The 21,883-nt window shown below is 53.4% G+C and overlaps 2 protein-coding genes across 2 annotated transcripts in view; both read left to right on the top strand.

The window, feature by feature from the left end:
* Nucleotides 1-477: 477 nt before the first annotated feature.
* LOC148219405 (olfactory receptor 14J1-like) lies at nt 478-7,000 on the top strand. Its single transcript, XM_088157672.1, has 2 exons — nt 478-1,371; nt 6,977-7,000. Exons 1-2 carry the CDS (start codon nt 478-480, stop codon nt 6,998-7,000), a joined length of 918 nt encoding a protein of 305 aa, XP_088013798.1.
* A 2,790-nt stretch (nt 7,001-9,790) lies between these two features.
* The window catches only part of LOC148219404 (uncharacterized), a 35,510-nt gene continuing 23,417 nt past the window's right edge, over nt 9,791-21,883 (top strand). Inside the window, exons 1-2 of the mRNA XM_088157631.1 lie at nt 9,791-9,867; nt 10,054-10,843. Coding sequence (XP_088013757.1) covers nt 9,813-9,867; nt 10,054-10,843 — 845 coding nt within the window. The 5' untranslated portion in view covers nt 9,791-9,812. The remainder of the gene's footprint in view (nt 9,868-10,053; nt 10,844-21,883) is intronic.

Below are 21,883 nucleotides of genomic sequence, written 5' to 3'. Positions count from 1 at the left end.
AACAGCTCTCAGTAGGTAGCAGAGAGCCAGACCAACTCTTGGTATCCCTTCCTGTTCACCTACACAGGGCAAGAGAGAAGAGTTTACAGAGACTGACTTTGAAACTGGACCGTCCAAAAACGCCACTTTATTTTTCCAGCACATTTTAAGTCTGATCACTCTGAACTAGAGGAAGGTGTAATAAGCAAAGGGCAACTGTGTGGGACCAGTAGGTGGGACTGCACTGGGGCACAGGGAGCCCTGTTTTCCCTCTGGGTTCCCCAGTGTTCAGGCTGAGAGCAATGCTGAAGATGAGGCACAAACTCAGCAGCAAAAACATGAACTCAAAAATAGAACAGTTTAGCAAATGACTGCCCAAAGTAAGAGAAGTAAGTTTGAAGGGATTCCAATGAACATTTTATAGGATTGGCTAAAACAAGTTGGTCCCAGTTTTATAAATACCTTCTTTCAACAGTCCCTGATGCCTAGAGTGCAGAAATGTCCAACAGCAGCTCCATCAGCCACTTCCTCCTGCTGGCATTGGCAGACACGCGGCAGCTGCAGCTCCTGCACTTCTGCCTCTTCCTGGCCATCTCCCTGGCTGCCCTCCTGGCCAACGGCCTCATCATCAGCGCCGTAGCCTGCGGCCACCACCTGCACACCCCCATGTTCTTCTTCCTGCTCAACCTGGCCCTCAGCGACCTGGGCTCCATCTGCACCACTGTCCCCAAAGCCATGCACAATTCCCTCTGGGACACCAGACACATCTCCTATGCAGGATGTGCTTTACAAGTGTTTTTCTTTATGTTCTTCATGTCAGCAGAGTTTTCCTTTCTGACCATCATGTGCTACGACCGCTACGTGTCCATCTGCAAACCCCTGCACTACGGGACCCTCCTGGGCAGCAGAGCTTGTGCCCACATGGCAGCAGCTGCCTGGGCCAGTGCCTTTCTCCATTCACTGCTGCACAGAGCCAATACATTTTCCCTGCTCCTGTGCCAGGGCAATGCCCTGGGCCAGTTCTTCTGTGAAATCCCTGAGATCCTCAAACTCTGCTGCTCCAAATCCTATCTCAGGGAACTTGGGCTTCTTGCTGTTAGTGTCTGTTTAGCTTCTGGATGCTTTGTGTTCATTGTTTTCTCCTATGTGCAGATCTTCAGGGCTGTGCTGAGGATCCCCTCTGAGCAGGGACGCCTCAAAGCCTTTTCCACCTGCCTCCCTCACCTGGCTGTGGTCTCTCTGTTTTTCAGCACTGCTTCATTTGCCTACGTGAAGCTCCCCTCAATCTCCTCTCCATCCCTGGACCTGGCACTGTCAGTTTTGTACTCAGTGGTGCCTCCAGCCCTGAACCTCTTCATCTACAGCCTGAGGAATCAGGAGCTCAAGGCTGCAGTGTGGACACTGATGACTGATGCTTTCAGAAGCACTGAACTGTTGGCAAATTTATGCAAATCACTTCTAATAAAAGTAATTTTTGATACTTCTTGTTGGTTTGCTTGTGTGTTTTGTTGCCTTTGTTTTACTGGTGAAATATTGTCCACAAAGAAACGTCATTGTGCCATTTCTCATTTTGGTTCTCTGTAGCCACAGACTGTTAATGAGGAGCTGTGGCCTCGGTGGCTTTAATGAATTAAGGATCTCCCAGCAAAGTTTTCTCCAGAGATGCCCCTTCTGTTCCCTTCTCTGGAGCTGCAGCAGCAATGTCTGTGTGCAGAGCTGGGGGCAGATCAGTGCTGGCACAGCAGCTGTGCCCAGCAGCAGCAGCACTTGGTGCTGCCAGTGCTGCTCCCGTGCCACTGCCCCGCTGCCCTCCTGGCCCTCGTGTTGCTGCAGGGCCTGAGTGCTCTGGGGGCCGGGCACAGCCCTGGGGGTGGCAGTGCTGGGGCTGCAGCAGGGACAGGCCATGGGCACTGCTGGGGCAGAGCTGGCGTCTCAGGGCAGGGCCTGGGGGCTCCAGGCTCCTTGGCCAGGCTCTCTCCACAACACTTGGCCAGCCCAATGCTGAGCAGAGAAAAGCCCCGGGAGCAGCCCCAGGCTGGCCGTGGGCAGGCTGGGGGCAAACAGCATGGCTGGTGCTCTGCAAGCTCCCTGCAAGGGGGACACCCTGGCAAGGAGCAGCAGAGCAGGGGCTGATCCATCCCCACTGTGCTGGACACCCCAATCCCAGAGTGTCCTCATGCACCTGCCAACAACATCCCCCCTCTGCAGCCCTGGCCTCTCCCCCAGCTCTCACAGGAGCCGCATCCTTGCAGGCACACACACGGCAGCACTGGCTCAGGAGCCCCTGTTTGCATTGCACACAGCAGGGTCAGCACCCCCATGGGGCTGCTGTGGGGACATGGAGCCGAGTGAGCACAAATGCCATCAGCCCCTGGGGCCAGCAAGGGCTGGGGGACGGCAGGGAAACCACTCAGCTTTGTCGTGGCCTCTGGAGTCAGCCAGAAAGTTTGTTCCCATGAGCTGTGAGTTTCCTGTCCCACTGCAGACGTTGTTGCTCAGAGCCAGGGCTGCCTGGCAGCCACCCCCAAACTGCCCTGAGTGTGGACACTCACATTTAGAGAGCTAAAGAATTACAGCTTGGCAATTCTTTTCAGGCCTGGATTTCTCCTGTCTCTCAGGTCCATTCCCTGGCTGACAAGCTGACTACAGCTTCAGTTAGGGACGCAGTCTCCCAGAGCGATAACTTGGTGAAAAACAGAAGGGAATACATAATAAAGATTAACACCTGGTGTCTTTCCCATGGGACATCTGGACATGCTGTCCCAGGGATATTTTTCCCAATTGTCCAATGAACTACTGTCCTGTCCTAACTGCACGTAACACACTTTAAATACGGGATGTCCGTACAATAAAGTTGACCTTTTTTCCCCAAAAGAGGTCCGTGTGTGTTGCTGTCTTTTCTCTCTCTTTGCAGCACAGTAACCACACCTGAGCATTTCCTTTGATTCACTTTTGCTTTCTTTATTCTTTCCTGCTCCAGATTTCTTCCTCTCCCACCCCTATCTCCTTCCCCTACATACAGCCCATCTCTGTTTGCCCTTTCCTCTCTGACCCCACTCCCCATTTCAGTTCCTGAGCTGGCACCATGGGAACATCTCTTGGGGAGCAGGATCATCCTACAAGTGCTGCAGGAATTGTCTCCAGGGTCCTGCAGTGTCAGGTGCTGCTCTCATGCCAGAGGCACCACAGGCCAGGGGGGCACATCTGGGCTGCTGTGTCTGGGTGTGGGGCTCCCTGTTGTGGGCAATGAGGAGGGGCTGGAGAGGCTCTGCAAGACTGACAGGATGGTCTTTGGGGCTGGGGTGGAGAAGCTGAGGGACCTGAGCTGCTGGACCTTGTGAAGAGGAGGCCCAGGGCTCATCCTGTATCTGCTCCAAGGGTGGTTTCAGAGAATCACAGAATCAGCAAGGTTGGAAAAGACCTTGGAGATCATCAAGCCCAGCCTGTGCCCTGACACCACTTTGTCTCTCCTCCAGGATAAACAACCCCAGATCCCTCAGCCACTCCTCACAGGACTTGTTTTCCAGACCCCTTGTTGCCCTTCTCTGGACACGCTCCAGCCCCTCCATGTCCTTCCTAAATTGGGTCCCCAGAACTGGACACAGCACTCGAGGTGCTGCCCAACCAGAGCTGAGCACAGAGGAAGAATGACTGCCCTGGTTCTGCTGGACACACCATTCCTGATCCAGGCCAGGAGCCACTGGCCTTCTTGGCCACCTGGGCACACTGCTGGCTCATGTCCAGCCTGCTGTCCATCAGTGCCCCCAGGTCCCTTTCTGCCTGGCTGCTGTCCAGCCACTCTGTCCCCAGCCTGGAGCACTGCAGGGATTGTTGTGGCCAAAGTGCAGGACCCAGCACTTGGTCTTGTTAAACCTCACCTTGCTGGATTTGGGCCCTGGATCCAGCCTGTCCAGGCCCCTCTGCAGAGCCCTCCTGCCCTCCAGCACATCCACACTCACACCCAGCTTGGTGCCATCTGCACATTTGCTGATGCTGCACTCAATGCCCTCATCCAGATCATCAATGCAGATATTGAAATCCACGCTGGCTGGCTCTGATCCCTCAGCCAGCCTGGAGGTGCCCTGTGATGGCACTCAAGGTGATCTGTTCCATCACCTCACCAGGCACCCAGGTCAGGCTGACAGGCCTGCAGTTCCCCACATCCTCCTTCCAGCCCTTCTTGGGGATGGGCTCACATTGGCACCTCCAGTCCTCTGGCACCTCCCTGCTGAGCCAGCACTGATGAGAAATGATGGAGAGCAGCTTGGGGAGCTCATCCAGCAGCTCCCTCATCCCCCTGGGATGGGTCCCATCTGCTCCCACAGACACCTGTGAGCATCTGAGTGGCTCAGCAGGTCCCCAGCTGCTTCCTCCAGGATTACAGGGGGTCTCTTCTGCTCCCTGTCCCCATCTGTCACCAAAGGATTACACTTGTAAGGACAAGCTGTCTTCTTGTTGAAGACTGAGGGAAAGAAGGGCTTGAGTATCTCAGCCTTTTCCTCATCTCTGGTAACCATATCCTCCCAAGTAGAAGTTGAGGTTTTCCTTGTATCTGCTTTTGCCATTCATGTATTTATAAAAGCATTTTTATTGTCCTTCACAGAAGTGGCCAGTTAGGTCCTAATTAATCTTTCACCTCTCTGATTTTCTTCCTGCATGACCTAGCGACATACTTGAACACTTCCTGAGTTTCCTGCCCCTCTGTCCAAAGTTGATGTAGCCCCTTTTTCCCCCTGAGTTCCTGCAAAAGCTCCATGTGCAACCAGGCCAGTTATTGTCCTTGCTGGCTTATGTTTTGGCACATAGAGTCAGTCTAGGAGCTCATTTGTCTTCAAGAAATTTTCCTGAAGTATGTCCATCCTTTCTGGATTATTTTCTTTTAAAGGGATTCTTCACTTAGAAATTCAGGACCTGGTTTAGAATTTCCCATATCTACATCCTGAATAGGCCCAAGTCTGCAATGGGTTCTCAGGGAACCAGGGCCCCATTGTGACAAAGCATGGCCTGATGGAAACCCGGTGCCTCTGGGACATCTCCATCCTCGGAGGAAGCAAGTGTCCATTGTGACACAGCACAGCCTCGTGAATCACAGGAGAGCACAGTGACACCATGGGATCCTGGGGAGCCAAGTGTCCATTGTAAACACAGCGGGGCCTCATGGAAGCCAGGAGATCATTGTTACGACACACTGTCAAAATTGGACCTTGCTTCTGTGAGATTTCATTGCCCCACAATGTTCTCCTGGGTTCCAAGAGGCCTCGCTGTGTCTCAATGGCCCCTTGCTTCCACGAGCCATGGCAGGGTCCCCCTTGCCCCTGGGTTCCATCAGGCTGTGCTGTGTTGACAACTGACACTTGCTGCCATGAGATTCCATTGTGTCACAATGGTGCCCATGTTTCCATGAGGCTGTGCTGTGTCACAATGGGCACTGGATTCCACAAGAGCTGGCAATGTCCCAATGGCAAAAGGGTTCCATGAGGCCATGCCATGTCACAACTGCCTGTGGCTTCCATGAGATTCCTTTGTGACACAGAGATCTCCTAGACCCCATGAGGCCTTTGTCTGCCACAGTGGTGTCTTGTTTCTAGAATGCCTGGCAATATTTCTGTGGCCCTTGAGTTCCATGTGGCCTCTGTCTGTCAGAATTGACCGCCCTTTGCTTGACCCCGCCCCTTTCCCTCAGAGTTCCCGCCCTTTCCTTGACCCCGCCCCTTTCCCCTCACAGTTCCCGCCCTTTCCTTGACCCCGCCCCTTTCCCCTCCCAGTTCCCGCCCTTTCCTTGACCCCGCCCCTTTCCCCTCACAGTTCCCGCCCTTTCCTTGCCCCATCCCCTCCCAGTTCGGGGCTCGGAACGGGGGAGGAGGAGGAGGGAGGGAGGAAGAGGCGGAGCGGCAGCAGGAAGCCGGAGCAGAGAAGGAGCGGATCAAGCGCGCGACCCCGGAGCTCCCTGAACTCGCAGCCCCCTCGGGACCATCGCCCCCCATCCCGCAGGAGCCCGGGGAGGGGGAGCTCGCCCCGAATATCCCGGGGATGTCCCTGGGTTTGGTGTTATTTTTGGGGGGGGATGTTTGGATGTTGCAGGGCTGCAGAGGCGCAGATGGCCCTCGGGGGGACATCGGGGGGTCCCCGGGAGGTGTTTTTGGGGGTCCCGGTGGGTGGCGGCAGAGCCCCGGCGGGGCCCGGGGGGATGCGGGTCCCCCCGCGGTGGGGGTTGGGCTTCCCGGGCCGGGCCCTGCGAGCTGTGCCGGGGCCAGGTGGGGAGCGCGCGGGAGCGGCGGGATCGGCGGGGGGACACCGGTTTGGGGGAGCCCCGGGAGAGCCGCGGCTTCCCTGAGCGGGAGCCCAGAGACAGGAGAGCCCCAGAAGGGCAAAGGGGGGAGCCCGAGAGGGGGGGACCCCTGGGATTGCCGGGACCCCGGCGGGGGGTGCTGGGGCTGGAGGGGCGGCATGGCCGGGAAAGGGGTTCGGGGGTGCGGGAGCCGGGAGTGGCTGCTCCCACTATGAGCCCAGTTGCTTCCAGTGTGAGCCCAGTTGCTCCCCCCGTGTGGTTCCAGTTTCCTCGGAACTCCCAGTATGAGCCCAGTCACTCCCAGTCATTTCCTATTATGATGCAATTGCCCCCAGCTCGGTCCCAATTGCTCCCACTTTGCTCCAGTGTGTTCCCAGTTCTCCCAGTTTCCCCTAGCACAGTCCCAGTCACTCCCAGTACAATCCCAGTATGAGTCCATTATGATGCCAGTCTCTGCCAGCAGGGTCCCAGTGACTGACACTTCCCCCAGTTGCCCCAGCACGGTCCCAGTTTTTCCCCCAGGACATTCCCAGTCGCTCCCACTTAGGTCCGAGTCACCACCCCTATATTTCAGACTCTCCCAGTATATCCCAGTTGCCCTGAACAATCTTGTAGTCCTTCCCAGGCACTCCCAGTTACCTCAGCATGGATCACTTGCCCCCAGTTTGATTCCCAGTTGCTCCCAGTGTGTGTGCAGTGTGCTCCCAGCATGGGCCCGGTAGCTCCCAGTAACCGCCAGTCAGGGTCCAGTCACACCCACTCTAATCCCAGTATGACTGTAGACACTCCCAGTATGATCCCAGTATGGTCCCCATCACTTGCAGTCTAATTCCAGTTACTCCCAGTCTGATGCCAGTGGTCCCCAGTGTGGTCCCAGTTGCTCCCTGTCAATGCCAGCATGACCCCAGTAGCCTCCAGTATAATCCCTGTGCCTGCCTGTCTCCCAGTATATCCCAGTCACCCCCAGCATGGTGCCAGTCACTCTCATTTCTTCCCAGCTGCTTTCAGCAGGATTCCAGTTGTTCACAGCCACTGCCAGTCCATCCCAGTATGATTCCAGTCACCCTTGAAGTGATCCCAGTCTCAGCCAGCATGTACCCAGGTGCTGTCACTGTGATCCCAGTATGATCCCAGTTGCTGCCAGAACAGTTCCAGTTTCTCCCAGTTCTTACCAGGATGATCCCTAGAATAGCCCCAGTCTCTCTCAGCAATGTCTCACTTTCTGCCAGTGTCCCCCAGTGTGGTTCCAGTCTCCCCAGTATGGCACCAGCTGTCCCCAGCTTTGTCCCAGCTGTTCCCAGTGTGATTTCAGTTCCCCCAGTACGGTTACAGACACTCTCATTATATCCCAGTTGCCCCAGTAAGGTTCCAGTTCGCTCAGAATGATTCCAGTCTTTCCCAGTTACTGACAATTGTATCCAGCCTGATCCCAGTTTCTCTCAGTTGTCCATGCTCCCTGTCACTCCCAGTCTGGGCCCAATTGCACTCAGTCACTCCCAGTATGGTTCCAGTCTCTCCCAGTACAATCTGCTGTACCCAGTCCCCCCCAATATGGTTCCAGTTATCTCCAGTATGACCACAGTCACTCGCAGATCCTCCCAGTATTATTCCAGTCATGCCCAGAGTGACTCTCTGTCACTCCCATTGTGGGCCCAGTTGCTCCCAGTTACTCCCAATATGGTTCCAGTTGTGGCCAGCACTTTTCCTGTCACTCCCAGTCTGCTTGCAGTATGATCCCAGTCATTCTCGCATATTCCCAGTACTATTCCAGTCACTCCCAGTATGATTCCAGCTAGTTCCAGTTACTCTCATTTCCCCTCACTGTGGTTTCAGTCTCTCCCAGTGTATCCCAGTTGCCGCCAGCACGTTCCCAATCACTCCCAGTTGTCCTCAGCTGCTTCCAGACTGATCCCAGATGCTCACAGCCTCTCCCAGTCACCCTCAGTGCAGTCCCAGTGTCTGCCAGTATGATCCAGTAAGATGCCAGTCTCCCGCAGCATGGTTCCAGTTGCTCCCAGTTCCAGTGCGATCCTAGGTGCCCCTAGCATAGTCCCAGTCACTCGATAGATGATCCCAGTCCCTCCCAGCATGATCCCAGTCATGCTCAGTTGCCCCCAGTATAGAGTAGTAGCTCCCACTGACTCCCCAGTATCCCTCAGTGTGTTACAAGTTCTCCCAGCATGGTCCTGGTTTTTCCCATTGTGGTTCCAGTCACTCCAGTAAGGTCACAGACACTGCCAGTATATCCCAGTTGCTCTCGGCATGCTCGTAGTCATTCCCAGTGGCTCCCAGTATCCCCAGTAAGGTTCCCCCCGGCCCCAGCGGGTGGGAGCAGCCGAGAGCCCCGCGCTACCCATCCCGACCTGTCCCGGCTCCATCCCCGCTCCTCCCGCGGGCTGCGCGGGCTTCGGGAACGGCCCCGAGGGTGTCGGTGCTCCTGGGGGAGGAGGAGGAGGGATGGAAGAGGAGGGATGAAGGAGGAGAGCGAGAAGGGATGGAAGCAGGGGAAGGAGGGAGAGTTAGGGAGGAGGAGGAGGAGGGATGGAAGAGGAAAGACAAAGGAGGATCAAGAAAAGGAGGAGGAGGAGGAAGGAGGTCGAGCGCTCCCTGAATTCATAGGTCCCCCATCCATGGGACCATCGCCCCCACAGGTGACCGGGGAGGGGGAGCTCGGCCCAGATATCCCAGGGGGTCCCTGGGTTGGGTTTATTTTGAAGGGATGTTTGGAGAATGCAGAACTGCAAAGCTGAGCAGAAAATGCCCCTTGAGGGGACACTGGTGGGTCCCCAGGAGGTGTTTTTGGGGTGTTCTTGTGGCTGTGGCAGCAGAGCCCTGGTAGAGAGCAGGGGGATGAGGGGTCTCCCCTGCAGTGGGGGTTGTGTCTGCCCGAGTTGGGCACCGTCACCTCCAGCCCAGAGCCAGGGGCTGCGGGACCCCGAGGGAGAACCAGAGGGGGGAACCTGGGGACCCCCAGAGTGGGGAGAGTGGAGAGGGGCAATACCAGGACATCAGGGAACCCTGGGAGTCTGGAGGAGCAGAGCCCTGTGTCCCCCAGGACCCCAAAGTGGGGAGCCCAGAGAGGGGGGAGCGCCGGGATTTTGGGACCCTCAACAGCCTGGAGAGGGGCAGGGGAGACTCCCTGGACCCCCTGCACCGCAAAGCAGAGAATAAGGGGAGAAGGGACCCCTAAATACCCCAGCATCCCTAAATGGGGAGACAGAAGAAGGGGGAGCTTTTTGGATTGCTGGGACTCCCAGCAGCCTGGGGAGGGCGGGGACCGAGTAGATGGGGGACCCCCAATACAAGCGTGACCCCCAGCAGCTGAGACAGGGGGGAAGCCCCAAACACCAAAGGGGAGGGACCATTCCCAGGAACTCGGGGGAGGCATTTTCAGGGCTGAATGTTGGTGTTTGGGAAGTTTTTATGGACCCGAGATGCTCGGGGACTTCTAGAGATGGAGTTGGGCAGGAGGAACCCGCAACACAAAGTGCTCATTCCTTGTTTTCCCCCAAACCAGGATTTCCCATTCCCAACCCTTGGCCCGATGGAGGAGGAGGAGGCTGCGAGGAAGAGGAAGATGTCCCAGGAGCCCCAGGCAGGTGAGGAGGAAGTCAGTGCCCCTTTCCCCCTCTGTCCTGCTCCATCTCCCAGCCCAGCACGGCCCCCGGCTGCAGGACAACCCCGCTGCTGACGCCGTCCTGCCGGGGACGCGCTGGGGGGATCTCCTTCCCCTTCCCTCTGGCACGGAGGCAAATCCCATCCTCTGCTTGTCCTTCCTGCCCCAGACAAGGAGCTGAGCACGGAGAGCAGGGAGGACAAATCCCCGCGGCAGAACCTCGTGGAAGAGGCCGTTTGGAGCGGCTCCACGGCACAGGAATGCAACGGGGAGGAAAAGCCGCGGAGATCCCGCACGAGGAGGGGCTGCAAACGCAGATGGCGGGGATCTGAGGAGGAAAGCCCCAGCCTGGGCCGGGGGGGCGGCCGGAGATGGAGCCAGAGCTCGGAGCTGGTGGTCCATGAGCAGATTGGTGATGGGGAGAAGCCCCACAAGTGCTCGGAGTGTGGGATGAGCTTCAGATGGAGGAACAAACTGATCCGCCACCAGAGGATCCACACTGGGGAGAGGCCCTATGAGTGTTCTGAATGTGGGAAGAGGTTTCCCACCAGCTCCAGTCTTCTCCAGCAGCAGCGCATTCACACGGATGAGAGGCCCTTCCGCTGTCCCAACTGCGGGAAGGGATTCAGGCACAACGCCACTCTTGTCACGCACCAGCGCTTGCACACCGGGGAAAAGCCCCACGAGTGTGAGGAGTGTGGGAAGAGCTTCAGGGACAGCTCCAGCCTGATCCGCCACCAGAGGACCCACACTGGGGAGAGGCCCTACAAGTGTGAGGAGTGTGGGAAGAGCTTCACTGAGCGCAACACATTGAACCACCACCAGAACATCCACACTGGGAAAAGGCCATACAAGTGTGAGGAGTGTGGGAAGAGCTTCAGGCAGCGTTCCCATCTAATCTGCCACCAAAAGATGCACACTGGGGAGAGGCCCTACGAGTGTTCCAAGTGTGGGAAGAGGTTTTACTCCAGCTCCCATCTCCTCAGGCACTTCCAGACACACAGGGAGGAGAGGCCTTTCCAGTGCTCCGACTGTGGGAAGGGCTTCAGGCGAAACTCCCACCTCACCAGACACCGGCGCATCCACACTGGGGAGAGGCTCCACGAGTGTGAGGAGAGTGGGAAGATCTTCATTGTGTGTGACAAATTAATCTGCCACCAGAAAATCCATACTGGGAAAAGGCCATAAAGTTTTGGGGATTCAGGCAGCGTTCCAACCTGATGTGCCACCGAAAGATCCACACCAGGGAGAGCCCCTTTGAGTATCCTGAGTGTGGGACGAACTTCTCTCAGAGCTCAGCTTTGAACAGACACCAACAGAGGCAGCATTAATGCAATCCCTGTAAATCCCCCTAGTGCAAGAAAATCTTGTGTGCTGCTCCAACTCCATCCCCCACTGCAGAACTCATGTTGAGCTGACTCCTGGTGACCCACATTCCCTGGGATCCATCTGGGGAAGACACCTGGCTGGTTATCCTTTTGTTTTGGCCTTAGTTTTTCTCTCTTCTCCATTTCTTTCCACACCAAAAGCCAAGAGGATTTAGGTCACCTAAAAACCTCTCAAATCCCTCTGAAAGCACCTCAGTTTTAATCCAAAATGGCTCAATCCAACTGCAAAGTGGATCCTCAAGACAACTCAATCCCACGTGAACCTTACTGGATTCCACAGCCACCAGGGTGAGAAGGAGTTGGAAGAAGATTGGGAGAAGTGGGATCCAAATTGGGAGTGCTGGGATTGAGATTGTGTGGGGCTGGCTGCCAAGGGATGGATTTGATAGTAAATAAAAGCTTCACAATTCCTGACTTCTGTCCCATTCACTTCCAGTCAGTTGCAGTTCTGTTTTCAGTGGCACCTTCTCATCTGATTGTGTTTGTGTCCTCCTTTCTCTCCTGTCTCTCCCTGCCTGCTCTGTTTCTGTCTCAGGGTCTCCCTTGACCCAGGGCAGCTCCCACCAAAGACCCTCCCCTGATTTAATTCCCAGTGCAGGAGCTCCAACAGCCATGGGTGAAGTTAGGAAGGCTGGCAGTGAAATGTCCCTGTAAGATCTTGCTGCACTTGGCTTTTGGCCCCTTCTGAAGAGCTTTGCCTTCAAGGGCAGGAACATCTTTTTGTGGCTGGGAACTGGAATTCCAGACCCTGGCAGTGTGAGCCGTGTAGGAGCATCCAGACTGGGATCATGGGGGCTGGGATGACATGGACTGGGATCCTCCAGACTGGGACTGCACAGACTGGGACCAGTTGGATCAGGGCCAAACAGACTGGGATTGTACAAACGGATCACATGGGCTGGGATTGTACAGACTGGGATCACATGGACTGGGATTGTACAGACTGGGATCACGTGGACTGGGACCATATGGACTGGGATGGCTGCACCAGAACGATGGGAACCGAGGCTGTCCCGCCCCACCCAGGGGTCCCTCCCAGTCCTGCCCAGTCCCGTGCGGGGGCGCAGCCAAAACTCCCCGGAGTGAACGCGGAGATCCCGGAGCGCTGCCGGTGTCGGTCTCTGTCCCGGTGCTGGTCTGGGTCTCATTCTCAGTCCTACAGTGGTCCCAGTCTCAGTGCCAGTGCCGGTTCTTGTTTCAGTCTTGGTCTTGGTCTAATTTGTGGAGTGGTCTCGGTCTAATTCGTGGAGTGGTCTCTGTCCCACTGTTGGTGCTGGTGCTGGTGTTGATCCTGTTGTGCTCCCAGTGCCAATCTCAGCCTCAGGCCCGGTCCCAGCGAGGTGCCAGTCTCGGTGTTGGTGCCGATGTCAGTCTCAGTGCTTGTTCTGGTCCCACTCTGTCTCAGTCCCAGAGTTCTCACAGTGCCAGTGCTGGTACCAGAGCCGTTCTGGAGCCCTCCCAGTGCCGGTTCCTGTGTCAGTGTGGGCCTCAATTTTGGTCCCAGTGCCAGTTCTGGTGCTGGTCACACTCTCAGTCTCGGTCTTGGTCCTAGTCCTAGTTCCAGTTCTGGAGTGGTGCTGGTCTCAGTTCCGGTGTTGGATCTGTTCTCATTCTTGGTCTCGGTGTCCATTCTGATTTTGGTCTCATTCTTGGTGCTGATGCCATTTCTTGTGACAGTCTTGGTCCCAAAGATTTTAGGCCTATTTGGGTGATTTTATACCAAACTGGGCAGGTTTAGGCTGGATTTTAGGCCACTTTTGGACTCTGCAAGGCTCATGTGTATGGTTTTAGATCGCCTTTGTGTGGAGTTGAGGCCCGTTTGGCTGATTTTAGCCCAAACCTGGTAGATTTAGGCTGGATTTCTGATCTTTTCTTGGAGATTTAAGCCAAACCAGAGCCTTTTGGGACTGCGTGGCCCTTTGGCCTGGATCCTTCCCATCACAGTTCCCGCCCTTTCCTTGGCCCCGCCCCTTTTCCCTCACAGTCCCTGCCCTTTCCTTGGCCCCGCCCCTTTTCCCTCACAGTCCCCGCCCTTTCCTTGGCCCCGCCCTTTCTAGTCACAGCCCCGTCTATCTTTAGCCCCGCCCCTTTCTTTCCGACCGAGCTCATGTGTTCACCACGCCCCTTTCCCCTCCAAGCCCCGCCCATCTCAGGGCGCGTTCCTCTCGCGCATGCTCAGAACACTCGGAGGTGCCTTCCGGGCGCCGCCATCTTTGCTCCCTGTCTGCCTGCCCGGCTTCAGCATGTCCGAGAGCTACGGTGGGGCTGGGGGGATCTATAGGGGATCTATAGGGGATCTATTGGGGACTGAGGGGGGGTCTGAGGATTTCTATAGAGGATTTGGGCTTGCTAATAGAAGATTTGGGGTCTCTGGGGGGTCCCTTATGGGTGATTGATAGGTCTATACGACATCTATAGACTGCTGGTGGAGGTTTTACAGCCCTGGGGGGATTCTGGGGGACTTTATAGGGGATTTGGGCTGCTCTGGGGCTCCCTAAATGGGGTCTGGGAGGTCTACAGGGGAGCTGTAGGGAACTGGGAATCTGTATATGGGATTTGTGTTTGTCTCTAGGGGATTTGGGGGACTCTGGGAGGTTCCTAAAAGGGGTCTGGGAGGTCTATAGTGGATCTAAAGGGTCCAGGTGGGTTTCAGGCTCTCTAGGGGAATTTTAGGATTCTTAAAGGGAGTTCTTGGGAATTTTGTGCTCTGTCCAGGGAATTACTGGGGTTCCTGTAGGGAATTCTGTGGCTCCTATTGAGGATTTTTGGGAATTTTGGAGCCCTTAAATAAAATGTGGCGGTCTCTTGGGAACTTTGGGCTCCCATAAGGAAACGTTGGTGTAATTAAAGGGAATTTTGTAGTGTTGGAGTTGTAGGTTTGTAGTTGTTTGGAGTTTTTCGGTGCATATTGAGAATTGTGAGAATTGTGAGAATTGTGGGGTCTCCACCGGGATTTTTTTTTCATTTTGGGTCCAAACATGGGACTATTTAGGTCCCTATTGGGAAGTTTTGAAATTTTGGGGTCCTCAAGTGTAATTTTAGACGTTGCCCTAAAATTATTTTGGGGTCCCTATTGTTATGAATGTTATTTTATTTTTCCAATTTATCAAGCAGCAAGATTAAATGCAGCAGCAAATTTTTAATAGTAACAATGATAAATGTACACAATTAAAGTATTGGAGATCAATACAATCGAAGTATTGAATCCATATATTTTAGGATAAGTAAAATTTGGCAGTAAGTATTTTAGTATAATTGAGGTTCATATAAAGCATGAGCAAAACCGACCAGGGAGGGCCCCCCCAACCGGGGATACGGGGAGGGACTCGCCCCTCCTCACGTACCAAAGCATCAAGGCTAACAATCCCCCTTATATACTATATGCTACACAAGTGTCTGGAAAACTCCTCCTAGTTTCTATTCCTAAAGTCTACGTCACTGTGTGTACGGAGCATGCTCTACTGATGGGTTAGGGGGTCTCTCATCCTTTTGAGGGTTTTATTTCTGATGAAGGCTCGTTGTCTTCATCAATGACCGAGCTGTGACCTGCAGGTAGTGCATGCTCACTGTGTGACTGAGCAGATGTTTTCCATAAGACTCTAATTAAATCCCATGCCTGGAATCGTCTCATCTTGGCCCATTTCAAGGTTGAAACTCTATTTCTAGATGGTACTTATCAGACCTTTGTCCTTCTACTATTCCCTTCCAACATCCTTGTTCAACTCCCAACATCTGGAAGATGTCCTTTGACCTGTCTCACCCATCTCCCCACTCATTCTGTAAAAAATGTCTTCTTTCGATCTAAATAAAATTTTGTAAATATAGTTACAATTTATTTAGCACGAATCACATTTGTCACACAGTTCGAGCAGAACACTGGAGGCAGTGATGACAGGGGGGACAAACAAGGGAAAGGTGTCTGTGATGCTGAGCAAACCTGGATGTGTTTCAGGAATGCAAAGGGCCAAGGGCTGAGCCCCAGCCCCTGGCAAGGCACATCCTGTCCCTCCCTCATTGCTCAGGGCTCTTCCCGGGCCACTGGGCTCTGGGCATGTGCAATGCCAAGGGCAGCACCATGGGGCGGCCCCTGCCAGGCTGCTGAGCAGGGACAAGGAGGCAATGAGGCCCCAGCACAGCAAGGCTCACTTGTCCCCTGCTGGCCTCAGGCCCAGGGCCAGCGTGCATGGCCCAAGTGCTGCAGGAGTTGGCTGTGTCAGGGCCTTTCAGCTGCTGCCCATCCCTGTGCCCTCTGCAGCCCAGGCTGTCCTACGGTGTCCATGCCCTGCGCCTCTGTCCCTGCAGGCTGTCGTCATCCCCCGGCTGCCCCACCTCGCTGGCCCCTTCCTTTGCTGACAGCTCTGCCTCCTGCCTGCCTCTGCCTGCACACACAAAGCCTTGGGCTGGCCCAGACTCCTTCTGGGGGACGGGTTGCACCACAGCCCTTCCCTGGGAGAGAAATTCCTTTCTCCTTGTGTCCAGTCTGGTCCACATCAATTTCCCTTGGCATTAATTAATTAATTCTCAGGCTGTTTTCTGCTATATCAAAAGGATCCACCATCTCTGAAACTGACCTTCAGCCCCTCCCAGGGCTCTCCTTTGCTCTCCTCAGTCTCCACTCCACTGAGCACTGAGTTCCTTTGCCCCTACACAGTGCTCATATGCTTGCAGCCTCCAAACCCCACCTGGGGAGATCTCTGGGCCCTCTCCAAGGTCTTGGCAAAAGAGAACATTCTGCTCATAGTCAAAGAAAATCACCAGACAACAAGGCAGGACCTGTCTGTCCTGGCTACTTTTTTCTGGGTGCAGTCCTCGGATAGATGGAATTTTAGCTGTAGAATCCCAATTTTGGCCATTGACACCTCGGTGAGAAGGGCAGTTCTTTTCCACTGGAAGGAAAACACTGAGCCCCATGTTTGGCGGTAGATGAGAGACTGCCTGCAGGAGGCCAAGGCCAGCCAGAGCTGTCTGCCCTGACAGATTTTGGCTTGAAGAACCCTTGCAGATAGAGAACATTTTAGGTGGAGTAGCAATTTCAGCCTTGGGCAGCAGGAAAGAGGGATGGTTTATTTCCCTAGGAAGGAAAGCACAGAGCCCCAGTGCTCCAGAGGCTGATGAGAGGCAGCCCTCACATGCCAGGGTCAGCCAGACCTGCTTGTGGCCCCCAGGAGGCCAAACCATCCAGACCCATTCCATGTCCCCTTGGTTCCATGAGGCCCTGTAATGTCACAATGTTCTCCTTGCTCCTGAGGTGTCACAATGGCCCCTGGCTTCCATGAGGCCCTGCAGGGTCACACTGGCCCTTTGGTTCCGTGTGCCCCACAGTGTCACCATGGTCTCCATGATTCCATGGGGCCTTGCAATGCCACAATGATCTCCATGGATCCACGGTGCCCTTGGGCTGCACCAGGCCCTGGAATGCAACAATGGCCTCTTGGTTCCACAAAGCCCTGCTGCTTCACACTGGGCCCTTGGGACCATACAGCCCAGCAGGGCCACAATGATGTCCTTGGTGCCACGAGGCCCCACAGTGTCACCATGGCCCCTTGGATCCACGGGGTCCCCAAGGTGTCACAATGGTCTCCACAGGAAGGAAACAACCGAGCCCCAGTGTTGCAGAGGCAGATGTGGGGCAGTCACCAGAGGCCAAGGACAGCCAGACTTGATGGTGTTTGCAGATTTTGTCCTGGAGTAATCCCTGGATATGCAGAATTTTAGAGGTAGAATACCAATTTCAGTATTGACATGGACATCTGGAGGAAAAGGATGGCTCTTTTCCATAGGAAGGAAATCATGGACCACCAGTGTTTAAGGGGCCGATAAAAGGCAGCCATCACAGACCCAGTCCAGGCAGACCTCTCAGTTCTGGCAGCTTTAGTCTGAAAGCAATCCTTGGATATAGGGAATTTCAGAGATGGAATCCTAATTTTGGCTATTTCTGCATTGATTAGAGGGATGGTTTTTGCCATTGGAAAAAAAGCATTGAACCCCAGTGTTCCAAAAGCAGGTATGAGGCAGTCCCCAAGAGACAAAGGGCAGCCAGACCTGTCTGTCCTGGCAGCTTTCACTTGGGAGAAATCCTTGGATGTACAGAGTTTTGGAGGTGGAATCCCAATTTCAGCCACGGCTGCCTGGTCGAGGTGGATGGTTTCACCATAGCAAAGGAAAGTGAGAAGCCCAAGTGTTTTGCAAGAAGATGAGAGGTGGCCACCCTTAGGCCAAGCCAGCCTGACTTGTCTCTCCTGGTACCTTTCATCTGGGAGCTATCCTTGGACATAGAGATTTTAAAGGTGGAATCTCAATTTTGGTTGTGGATGCCAGGATTGGAAGAAGAGTTGTTCTCATTAGGAAGGAAAGCACAGAGCCCCAGTGTTTCAAAGGCAAATGAAAGGCAGCCTTTAGGAAGCCAAGGCCAGCCAGACTTGACAACGATGGCAGCTTTTGTCTGGGAGCTGTCCTTGGATATAGGGAATTCTGGATGTGGACTCCCAATTTTGGCTATGGGCGCCTGGACATGAAAGGTGCTTTTTTCCCGTAGGAAAGAAAACCACACGGTCCCAGTGTTTCAAAGTCAGATGAGAGGTGGCCTCTGGGTGGCCAAGGCAGCCAGATCTGTCTGTCCTGGTAGATTTCACCTGGGAACAATCCTTGCATCAAAGGAAATTTGGAGCAGGAATCCAAATTTTGGCCATGGGCACCTGGAGGAGAATGACAGTTCTTTTCCATAGGAAGGAAAGCACAGAGCCCCAGAGTGGGAAGACAGTTTGAAAGGATAGTACAGAAGGCAATCTCTCCCAATGAATTACAGCTGTACTGATGACTGAGGAGTGGAAACATCTGTGCCTGCCCAAGGAGTTGGGTTGTTCTGAAAGAGTGGGTTAGCTGGCTGACCCAGAGTCTGCTGCAGTTTGGGATGGAGTCTGCTGGCTGTGCTGTGAGGAGGTAACGGACATGCAGTCGTGCAAGAGACAGATAAGGTAAGAAGATGTTTTGGGAGGGTGTCCTGGGGTACAATGCAAAAATGTGTATTCTATCACCATCTGTTAAAATGTGGGAGGGCTGGTGATCCTTATCTCTGTGGGAGATATCCTCTGCTGATGTGCCATCTGATAAGATCGGGGGATGATCATCGTTATCTTTTCACAACCCATCCTTCCTCCAGAAGATATATTCTGTTAATGGGCCATTAAGTCCTATTGTGTGACTGATAAGATTACATCATCCCATTGGGAGATGCCCCAGCCAGGGGCAGGAGCCAAGCCTTTCCTACCTAGATAAAAAACTGGGGTTTGGGACCCGAGGGCAGACCTTTCTACTGGATCCCAGAGGAAAGTCGGAACTTTTCCACATCATCGCTGGATCTTCGGAGGAAAACTGCACCTTCTACAGGAGCACTGCTTCAACTGAACCACATCTGTCATCCAGGAGGACTGCAGCCACCATTTATACGGACTGCTACCAACACCCTGACTGACAGGGTGTCAGGTTGTATTTCTGACTGTGTCGGTGGTTGTTTCTTTTATATTATTGCATATATTTTATTTTTTCTCTTTTCTCCTATTAAATTGTATTACTGACTTGGAGTCTCGCACTGGTTTTACTTTCAAACCAACACATTTATTGGCGCCCAACATGGAGCAAGAAGGGTACTGAGAAAAGTCAGTATTACAATTTTGTTTTCTCCATGATTCTCAACATGCTTACATGGGTTTTATATCTTGCTCTCTATATTTTTCCACACATGGGGAACTATCTGCCAGCTGTAATGCTGCTGTGTAGACCAGGATATGGTATAAAAATTGCTTTATTAGCCTATTATGTCTACTGCATGATAACCTCTGAGGCAATGAACATAATTCGGAATATATACTTGACTTTGTTTGCTTGTCCTAGTCTAGGTTGCTACATCCGGGGTTTTAACAATCACACCCAGCCCTTGGGGGGAGGGGTAAAGGATGATTTTTTCCAATCTTTCCGGCCTGATACAGTAGTTTTTGGAAATGTTGAGTTCCCGCTGGATGCTAAGGACAGCATAATATTGTTGTTAGTTCTGCTTTGTCTCCTCTGCACAGCCTCCAACATGCTTAGAAACAAAATACTACATGGCGTATTGATGTGTATTCTTGTGGAAGAGCAAAAAAGAAACAAATCAACTTCGTCCACGTCTGCACAGAATGTCACAAAGAGGAGAAGAACCAAACAAAAAGCAACAGTGTCCCTGTCTATGCAGACTGTCACAGAGGAGAGAAAAGCCAGAAGCACCATCAGCATCTCCACACAAACCATCACTGAGCCAGAACAGCCTAGACCAGTAGCAGTTGCCCCCGTTCAGAAGAAGAAATCAAAGAGCAAATCAGTTCGCATAGTGACTGACGAGGACGTGGCAGGACCTTCGCACCCAGCGGAAGAGACAGAGCCAGAAATCATCACTCGCTCTCTATCCCTGGGTGAGCTGTGTGACCTGTGGAGGGAATTCACCCGCCAGACAAATGAGTCCATCTTGACCTGGCTGCTCCGCATCTGGGACGCTGCAGCCAATGACACCATTCTGGATGGAAGTGAGGCCAGGCAACTGGGATCTCTGTCCCGGGATGTGATCATTGACCAGGGGATTGGGAGAACCCAAGAAACTCTCAGCCTCTGGCGGCGGTTGCTGACAAGTGTGAAGGACAGATACCTTTGTAAAGAAGATCTTCCGGTGCACCAAGGAAAATGGAGCACAATAGAACAAGGTATCCGATGCCTGAGGGAATTGGCTGTGCTGGAGATCATTTTCTCAGAAGATGAGAGATTTCCTAAGAGCCCAGACTGTGTCCGGTGCACGTCACAGATGTGGTTGAGATTCGCACAGCTTGGACCAGAGATGTATTCCCGTTACCTGGCAATGCTGCAGTGGAGGGAAGGTGGGGACATGGTAGGCGTCTTGGCCAATAAACTAAGAATTTATGAGGACACTGTCACAGCCCCATTTCATACCCATGTTTCATCCGTGGGAACAAGGCTGGTGGAGCAAGTCCGAAGCTTGATTGAAGAGGACCATCAGAAACCAAAAAAAGAACTTAAGGAAAACAACTACCAGATCTCTCCAGAACCAACAAGAGTTTCTGCCATTAGGAGCTGGAGTTCCTCAGGCAGGGAGAGAGGACACACTCCACGAGGTAACCTCTGGTTTTTCCTTCAGGAGCATGGAGAAGACATGAGGAAGTGGGATGGAAAACCCACTTCCTCCTTAGCAGCCCAGGTACGTGAGCTGAAAAGAGGGACACCTAACACAAGAAGCTCATCTAGAGTCAATGCTGCTCCAGTCTCTCGTGTACAGAACTCCAGACAGTATCAGAATGATGATATGACTGATCCTCTTGAAGGAACCTCAAGAATCTATTTACAGGGAAAGAGCAACGTGTACCAAATCAGGAATAGAGGAGCCCTGCCTCTAGCCAGGTAGAGGAGAGGGATAATCAGATCTATTGGACTGTGTGGATCCGATGGCCTGGCACATCCGACCCACAAAAACATAAGGCTTTGGTTGACACCGGTGCCCAGTGTACTCTGATGCCATCAAAGTATGTAGGAGAAGAATCCATCTCTATTTCTGGGGTAACAGGAGGATCCCAGCAGCTGACTGTAGTGGAGGCTGAAGTGAGTTTAACTGGGAACAGGTGGCAGAAACACCCCATCGTGACTGGCCCAGAGGCCCCATGCATCCTTGGCATAGACTATCTTAGAAATGGATATTTCAAAGACCCAATAGGATATCGATGGCCTTTCGGGATAGCTGGGATAGCTGCTGTAGAGACAGACGACATTAAAAAGCTGAGCACCTTGCCTGGTCTTGCAGATGACCCCTCTGCTGTGGGACTACTGAGAGTTGAAGAGCAACAGGTACCAATCGCCAGAACAACAGTACACCGTCGGCAATACCGTACTGACAGAGACTCAGTGATTCCCATCCATGAGATGATTCGTACCTGGAAAGCCAAGGGGTGGTCAGCAAAACCCACTCACCCTTCAACAGCCCCATCTGGCCTGTGTGTAAATCAGAAGGAGAATGGAGATTGACCGTAGACTATCGTGCATTGAATGAGGTGACTCCACTGCTGAGCGCTGCTGTGCTGGACATGCTGGAACTGCAGTACGAGCTGGAGTCCAAGGCAGCAAAGTGGTACGCCACTATCGATATCGCCAATGCATTTTTCTCCATTCCTCTGGCAGCAGAATGCAGGCCTCAGTTTGCTTTCACCTGGAGGGGCGTGCAGTACACCTGGAATCGTCTGTCCCAGGGGTGGAAGCACAGTCCCACCATCTGTCATGGACTGATCCAGGCTACACTGGAGAAGGGTGAGGCCCCCGAACATCTACAGTATATCGATGACATCATTGTATGGGGCAGCACAGCAGGGGAAGTCTTTGAGAAAGGAGAGAAGATTATCCAGATTCTGCTGAAAGCTGGTTTTGCCATTAAGCGAAGTAAAGTTAAGGGACCGGCTCAGGAAATTCAGTTTCTAGGAGTCAAGTGGCAAGATGGACGTCGTCAGATCCCAACAGAGGTAATTAATAAGATCACTGCTATGTCTCCACCTACCAACAAGAAGGAAACACAAGCTTTCCTAGGTG

The sequence above is a fragment of the Sturnus vulgaris genome, unplaced genomic scaffold (genome assembly GCF_052056855.1).
Source record: "Sturnus vulgaris isolate bStuVul1 unplaced genomic scaffold, bStuVul1.hap1 Scaffold_141, whole genome shotgun sequence".
Lineage (NCBI taxonomy): Eukaryota > Metazoa > Chordata > Aves > Passeriformes > Sturnidae > Sturnus > Sturnus vulgaris.
The sequence above is the reverse complement of the archived record's forward strand: the minus strand, read 5'-3'. Positions and strand labels throughout refer to the sequence as shown.

What these genes read in the sequence shown, in the direction of transcription:
- LOC148219405 (XM_088157672.1), top strand. Translation starts at nt 478, where the DNA reads ATGTCCAACAGCAGCTCCATCAGCCACTTCCTCCTGCTGGCATTGGCA. An exon ending in ATCAGGAGCTCAAGGCTGCA is followed by an intron (nt 1,372 to 6,976) that starts GTGTGGACACTG and finishes GTGTGCTCCCAG; the next exon opens with CATGGGCCCGGTAGCTCCCA.